This window comes from Poromitra crassiceps (assembly GCF_964638095.1).
Source record: "Poromitra crassiceps genome assembly, chromosome: 10".
Lineage (NCBI taxonomy): Eukaryota > Metazoa > Chordata > Actinopteri > Beryciformes > Melamphaidae > Poromitra > Poromitra crassiceps.
The window spans coordinates 31,536,011-31,544,235 of NC_139631.1; the positions used below are offsets into that span (position 1 = coordinate 31,536,011).

General features: G+C 44.5%; 1 protein-coding gene across 1 annotated transcript in view; it reads left to right on the forward strand.

The window, feature by feature from the left end:
- The window catches only part of LOC310783693 (anthrax toxin receptor 1-like), a gene marked incomplete at its 5' end in the record, with an annotated part of 74,814 nt that extends 71,542 nt beyond the window's left edge, over positions 1-3,272 (forward strand). Inside the window, one exon of the mRNA XM_083644610.1 lies at positions 1,317-3,272. Within this exon, the coding sequence (XP_083500736.1) occupies positions 1,317-1,748 (432 nt within the window). The 3' untranslated portion in view covers positions 1,749-3,272. The remainder of the gene's footprint in view (positions 1-1,316) is intronic.
- Between the last annotated feature and the right edge of the window lie 4,953 nt (positions 3,273-8,225).

Below are 8,225 nucleotides of genomic sequence, written 5' to 3' on the forward strand. Positions count from 1 at the left end.
GAACTAATCTGTTTAACTAAATGGGCATAATGAACAACAAATGCAGCCATGCAAAATCATATTACATTCATTGCATGCAACCATCGGGATATGAATGTCAAGTCAGATGGCACCGAGCATTTCAGAGAGTGCATGTGTGAAAGCATCTTTGGTGGATTGCATCAGCTTTGGTCTGAGATTTCAATTCAATTTAATTCTTCCCTGATGGGAGTGGATAAACAAAGTTCTACAGTATCATCAGTATCACTGCTGCTAACAGGCCTCTCATGACTCGGTGCCAAACTGCCAGAACAAGCCCGTCTCACGGCAGTTCATGATGGCAGTCATGTTGTTAGGAATCGTGTAGATAAATGGTAAATGGACTGTATTTATAGAGCGCATTTTATACCCAAAGCGCTTTTACATGAATACCTCACATTCAGCCGTGTAGATAGACACGTTTTGTTCTCTTTTTTGTGTGACACTTTCAACACTAATGTGTTGCAGTTGGAAGTCACGCTGCGGCCTGCAGCACGTTGTGTGACGTTCAGTTAAGGTGCAGTGGTGCAGTTTTCGGGGTGGATGGGGGAACAAAACCCTTGTTTTACACACCAGAGACCTGTGTTCGCATCCCAGGGTGTCCAAAGTTTACATTTCATCTATAAGTCACATTTAACATTTTTGTTATTTAAGCCTAACCCAAACCGTAACCTTAACCAAGTTGTTTTAAGTGACTAAAAACAACCATTAACAAAATTTGTTAATGTTTTTTTTTTACGTCGTGTTCATTTCACATTTTAAAATTTGTGGTCGGAACACGTTTTTAGGTCGTGTTCATTTGACGCCAAAAAAAAGTAATACAAAAATAGAGACCATCTTGTGATGTGTTCACACACCAGCCGCAACTTCAACAGAATGTCGACCAGGGCCGAAAGTGTGTGAAGGGGGATAAGAGGGGGGGGGGGGGGGGTTTGCTTGGATTACGCCCATTTGTGAACTCGGCCTTCAGTTTGATGTCAACTACACTCCTGTTAAGTTTCGTGACCTCATCTTGCATGGTTTTGTCTGACAGACAGTCATATAAACACCTGGCAAAGTACTCAAACTGCTTCTGTGGTAGTTACCATTACAATAGGTGTCTCTACCAGCCCCGCTGTGGCAACTGGTAATAAATGGTGGCAAAATGGTGTCCATGTACATGACTGGATTAGATTGGAGCTAAAGGTACACTGTGTGATAATCAAGTGAAGAAGGAAAGCATCTTGATTGTATGTCAGTGTGCCAGTATGTCATTTCTTTGCTCTTCCTCTAAAGCCCGCCTCCCTCTTGAATTTCAGGGCCGATGCATGAACTTCACCCACATCAAGTCCAATCCTCCGCCCCGCTACCCGCACTACAACAACCGCTCATCTCCCATCTACACCCCTCCTCCTAGCAGCAGCCCCCCTCCCCCGCAGGGCCTGCTCCCTCCGGTCCCCAACGGCCCGCCCTCCTCCCCCACTCCGTCCTTCTCCTCCACCCTGCCGCCGCTGCCCCGCACGCCCCCTCCCACCTCCAGCACTCCATCCCCGCCCGGCAGCCCTCCGCCTTACAGCCCGCCTCCCAACCGGGCTCTCCCTCCGACCGGCCCGCCGCAAACGCCGGCCTCACCGGCGCTCCCGCCCTCCCCCACCGGCTCCCTGCCCCCTCCCCCGCAGGGACCGGGACCGGCCCCGGGCCGAGCCCTGCCCCCGGCCCCGGCACGCGCGCCGCCGCGCCCCAGCCTGTAGAGCTCCAGCAGCCGACGGGAGAGAGAGTCGCACCGGATTGAAAAGGCAACACAGAGTCCCACCGGCCTTCATTTGACCCGCAGGCAAGGATGAGTGAGAGGCTCGTGCCACGGTCAGCGGGCTGTGGTCCTTTCTGCTTTGCAGTGCTGAGATGAGGACTTGTTTTCAGCTATTTGTGACGTTTGTACACATCTAGCCCAACAGTGCAATTGTTCTAAAGCTTGAAGTTCAGAGACATTCCCCCCGATGGATAGCTCCTGCACACGAGGCCAGGCGTGCTCCAAAACATTTGCCTTTCCGTGGTCCTCAGAGCTGCTTCAGGCCCCACTGTCCCAGAAGAACGGATGAAGCCCTGATGAAGACACTGGTGTCCATATATGAGCATCGGCCATCAAGAGAGTCAAGTTGTGTCCATATGAGAAAATGTAATGTCTCAAAAGGATCATACTGCCAAAATGTTCTGTTCTATCTTCCCTGAGCAGAAAGAAAATGTATAGTGCACAGGCTAATGTTCTGCATACAGTAGAAGCAGGATGCGTCAGAGGCATCTGAAAATCCCTATTATTGTATTCCTGAACATCGAGCAATTGCATGTAGCCTAATGGTGTTTGAGTCGGTATTGTTGTTTCTTTTATAGCATTTCTACATTTTTAAATACGATATGGATACTTTGTTTACTTGTTCTTTTATCAATTTCTGCCGAGTATTAGCCCACGTTTGTCGAGTCTTTCGAGGTTAGAAAAAAAGACTCACTGCCAACAATACACATGTACAGTAAGTGTATTTGCTGAAGTAACAATGTGCATTGAACAAGGTGTTGCTAATGTGAGTCAATTACCTCCCCAATTAGATACAACATTGACAATATCTTTCTTTAAACTAACCAGACAGTGATGACTGAAATCATTGCTATAATTGCAAATGTTCATTCTATCAAGATGTGGACCAAAGGATTTAATAATCAGGGGAAACCATTGCACAATGGCATGCTCATCCACTCGTGGCCTTCGGCCGAGTTTTATGTAACAAAATTTTAGAGAACGGTGTGTGTTTATGTGCATGTGTGTGTGTGTGTGTTCGTGTGTGTGTGTGTCTGAGAGAGAGAGACTCAGCCATCACTAGTTAAATATATTGACAGCGTGCGAACAAATCGCGCGTAGCAACACCTCCATATCATCCAGATAAAGCCAGCGGCTGCAGCAAGCAAGACGCGTATCCCTCAGATGAGGCCTAACGTAGTCCAGACTACGCCGAGCCATGGAGGAGATGTTGGAAGCCCACTTGTGGAAAGTTGGCCTCCTGCTCTGCCAGTCTCATCAAGTATGCAGAGACCAAGATGTCTGCTTTTGTCCACAGGATGCTTTCGATTCCTCACAGCTTGGAACATGCGGGGACAATGATAAAAGCATACTGTTTCATGACGCACATTAAAGTTCAGTGTAGATCATGTGAGGTCAAGTACGAAGCTGTTCTTTGAGGATGAAAGAGGAAATGAAATGTTATGGGTGAATTGAGTGCGTACCTTTCCACGTGCACAGTATGTAGAAGTTGTTTTGAAATCTGTTTCATTCAAGATGAAAGTAAACAATTTTAAGTGTATGGAATTGATTGGATCATTTGTCTTTCAATTACTGTGACCTGTGAACCATTTTGATTTATTCCCTGAACCTTCTGGTGACAAGGTGAAAACAGCCACTGAGCCAGTTCATTAGTTCTCCAACCAATCATCAGAACCTTCTAGTCTATTTATGGGCTCACCTTGTATTTCCTAAGGTCACTCTTTCTCCTGTAGCTCCTGGGTCTCCAAACCTTAAAGTCCCTGGAAACCAAATTCAGAGATTTGTTTCTAAACTGTTTTTCACTATTTCTGTGATCAGGATGTTTTGGGTGGGCCTTAATGGTGGCTCGATGACATCACGGAGCCATAGGTTGAGGCCACGTCTCCTCATAGACGCTGGTTTAGGGTTTAGCTGGCTCAGCCTGGCTGGGGGCGTGGTCAGGGTGGGGTAAAAACCCCCGTTCTATCCATTCAGCAACGTTAGAATTTAGCTGATAGCCCAGCCCAGGCAGACACGATCGGGGATTTAACCACCGCAGTAAACGCACATCTGAGCAGACGTCTTGTGTTCTGCTCTAGAACCCCCAAACCTGTAGTTTAGAGCCGCAGCACCGTCTTTTGGTGAGTCAGCCAATGAGATATATGGGCGGTTTTACCCCACTCTCGCGCCAGCAGTTTAACATTTTGTGGGCGTTCCCAGACATGCGGACTGTCTCTATACTTAGCATGCCCCCCCCCCCAACACTGTAAAGGCTGAAGTGCCTCTACTCTGCAAATTCAGAAAATGTAGAATGTATTGAGTTGCACAACACTGGGTAGAGCACTGGTGGCACTTCAGCAGACACGCCCTCACAGTTTCTGAGGCTCAAAGCAGAGAATACTTTTACGATTTTTAACCCTAATCATCCAAATTGCCTGAGTGACATCACTTCCAGGTGACTTCTTAGGTGACTACATCTGACTACACAGCACAACTACCTGATGACATCGCAGTCGAGCAATTGTGTGACATCATTTCCAGTTGGGTGACATCACTTCATACACACACCCTCTTCCTTGCTGTCTCGATCCAGACCCAAATCCAGACCCAAATCTCGGGTGACATCACAGTTGCGCAATTGCAAATTCATTCAACACACACACACACACACACAACTCCCTGACTGACATCACTTCTGTCACAAATTGTGACTAAGATAATATCACAGTTGCTCGAGTGACATCACAGTTAAGCAAATGCAAATGCATTCTACATTTGCTCAAGTGACATCACTGATGACATCACAATAATGGCCTGATGACATCACAGTCGAGCTTGCGTGACATCACTTCCAGTTGGGTGACATCACTCGCCAATGACATCACTCGCACGAGATGGGCGGTGACTCTGCCTAACCCTAACTAACTAACCCCTTCCAGGTGACTACATCTCAGGTGAACTCCTGGTGAAATCCAGGTGAACTCTCGTGCTCATACTGACAGTCACACATAGAAGCGGTTGCACTGCTCTATACGTGACTTTGCCAGTATGAGCACGAGAGTTGTGATGTCATCAGTCTCAAGCAATTTTCTTCTTAGTTAAAATTGTTTAAGTGGTTTCCGTATGTCTGCACCGCTTACTTCAGCTTTTAAGCGATGCAACTGCTTCTATGAGTGACTTTGTCACGAGAGTTCACCTGAGATGTAGTTACCTGGAAGGGGTTAGGGTTAGGCAGAGTCACCTGGGCGAATCCATCTTGTGTGAGTGATATCAATGGCGAGTGATGTCACTCAACTGGAAGTGATGTCACGCAATTGCCCAACTGTGATGTCAGTCGGGCAGTTGTATGTGTGTGTGTTGAATGCATTTGCAACTGTGATGTCACCCGAGATTTGGGTCTGGATCGAGGCAACAAGTAAGTAAGTAAGTAAAATTTTATTTATATAGCACCCTTCCCAGCACGAATGCACAGAGTGCTTTACACATTAAAATAGCAACACAGAAATATAAGTGCAGGAATAATACAAGAAAAAGGCAAAAACATAAGAACATACACAGAGCATGAACAACAACAAGGAAGAGGGTGTGTGTGTGAAGTGATGTCACCCAACTGGAAATGTCACACAATTGCTCGAATTTGATGTCATCAGGCAGTTGCGATGTCATCACTGATGTCACTCGAGCAATTGCCTTCTTCTTCTTAGTTAAAATTGGTTAAGTGGTGTCTGTATGTCTGTATCGCTTACTTTCAGCACCTGGGTGTAATTTGTTCCAAATGAATAGTTGAACCAGTCAACGCCTTGAAGAGAGATACATGTGGCTATTTGTACGATGTGAACATATGTGAAGCATAAGGGCGGAACTCCCCCCAAATTTGCTAAATAATTTTAGGCCTTGTGCTCTAGAAACAATTAGTTATATTTAAAATTTCAAATACATTCTAATAATAATTTTCTGAATTGGGTTACACCCAGGTGCAAATAGCATTTGCCTTTTGAGACAGGGAGGGGGGGCAGAAATGCCTTCACATTAATCAATTATTGCCTGTCTTTCAAGCTACAACTAACAAAGTATCAATATTTTTCCCCCCAAGTCTGTGTATAATAACAAAACTACAAAGTGACAACTACATCTGACTGACATACGGTTATCCTCTCAAACTCCACTAGGTGGCTGAGTGGTTGAAGCGGCGTGCTTTGCAATCAGAAATTCAGTGGTTTGAATCCATCTCTGGGTTTTAGCAATCTGTCCCAGGCCGCAGCTTCCATGTCACGTCTAGTACCATGTAACTACATATGAACTACAGTTGAATAGATTCACTTCAATTTACAGATCCTGTACCATGTAACTACATATGAACTACAGTTGAATAGACTCACTCCATTTTACAGGTCTGGTACCATGTGACTACATATGAACTACAGTTGAATAGACTCACTCCATTTTACAGGTCCGGTACCATGTAACTACATATGAACTACAGTTGAATAGACTCACTCCATTTTACAGGTCCAGTACCATGTAACTACATAGAACTACAGTTTAATACTCACTCCATTTTACAGGTCCGACACCATGTAACTACATATGAATTATTTGTAATTGGACATGAACACCAATGTAATTACACAGTAATTACATTGGTGTTCATGTATAATTACAAATAGTTCATATGTTGTTAGGGACCTGTACAATAAAGGGTTACCAAAGATTCTAGCTCATATGCTATTATATAACCCTACATTTTCCACGGCTCACTATAAGATATCCTGACGCAACTCTCATAACGAATGTGTTGTTCTTTTGTTTAGCAGTAAGTGAGACAGCTGATATTATCATTGGGTTCATCAGGTTTGCCCAATCATATCTATTGCAATGCATTGGAGAGAGACTGGTTGCAAAAAGTCCAGTGAACCTCAGTCACTCCCTGAGATGGAAAAAAGAAAAGAATAGGCTCAGCAGCATGGCTAACAGCATCCAGATGTTCATATGTTGAATTATGTCACATGCACAAATGGAGTGAGCTATCTCGGAAAATATTAGACACCATCTAATCCTGAGGAAATGTGGACAGGCTGCAGGAAATGCGTGCTGGTGTTAAACGTTCATGACATAATTGTATTTGGGGCTAGTGAGTGGACGGGCCGGAGTGGACCAGCGGACTAACGAGCTATCTGAAGTGTGAAATAAAAAAAGAGTGATTGGCAGTTAAGTGATGTTTGCATTTATTTTAATTTTGGTCACGAATTGATAAGGTGCAGAATACTTCAGACATGCTCTTCAGCTCTTGCAAATTAGACTTTTGAAAGCTGGGCTGTTCCGAGTGGTCCTCCGCCGTGTCAGCCATCACAATGCAAGAAATGCCTTGGCACTTGGTCCAAACCATTACAGCATGGGTGTGTGGCTAACATCATCCAAACTCAATGCACAGTCCGCTGTGGACCAGCCCACATCATCATTGCATCACTCACCAAATACCAGTATTATGCAGGCTTCTCATATGTGATAAATCTCTGGTCAGAATCTGTCTATTATCCATTGAAAAACAAATCTACATCAGGGACAAATCCTAGACCTCAATTAGTGACTGACAGTTAACTGGAAAGACATTTCTTATGTTTTTTTGTCAGAGCAAAGCAAGGCCAGCTAAATGAACCAATATTCACTGGTGTCTGACCCACATTCAGAAGTTTTAAAATCACTTCCTTTGTTCAATTGCACTTGTCGTTTGTGCTCTGAGATCTTGTTTGTATTAGAATGGAACTTTAATCTACTCTTTAATTTTTTGGGGGGATCCTACAACTTACTACAAAAATGCCCTGCAACTGATGTTTCTCTTCATTCCACTTTTCAGTATGTGACAACAAGCCTTACCAAGACATGGTTTGCATTAAGCAAGCAGGCTACTCAAGCAACTGAATCTAAACAAAGTGACATGTATACACTTTGCATACGGTATTTTAGCTGGGTTATATTAATTTGTTTAGTAACTACTTACACTCTAATAGCTCAGCCCCAAACATTTCTTTGTTCTCAAAGAGTCCCAAAAAGAAAACTCTGAATACGTCGGCTGACTCAGCCCTAGTGGCAGAACAACATTCAAACAATGCAAATGCAGCAGGTAGCAACACCTGCTCATAGTTATTCAATCACGTTCAGTCACCATCAAACAGCTGCGATAGATTGTTTGTGTTGGTGAGGGACCTGGGTGCAGCAGCAGCAGCACAAAGGACTTGAGCTGAAACACTTCAGATGGTCAAATCTTTCTGACAGTGAGAAAGATTCAAACTGCCCACCATGATGTCTGTGATTGGAGACTGGAGACCCTCTCTGCCAAAAGCCATGGTTGTCCTTCACGATTACTCCACAGCTGCACTGGAGGCTGTTGTCGTCATCAGTCAGTGCAATGAAAACGCTCTGAAAACGGCACTTGTTTTTA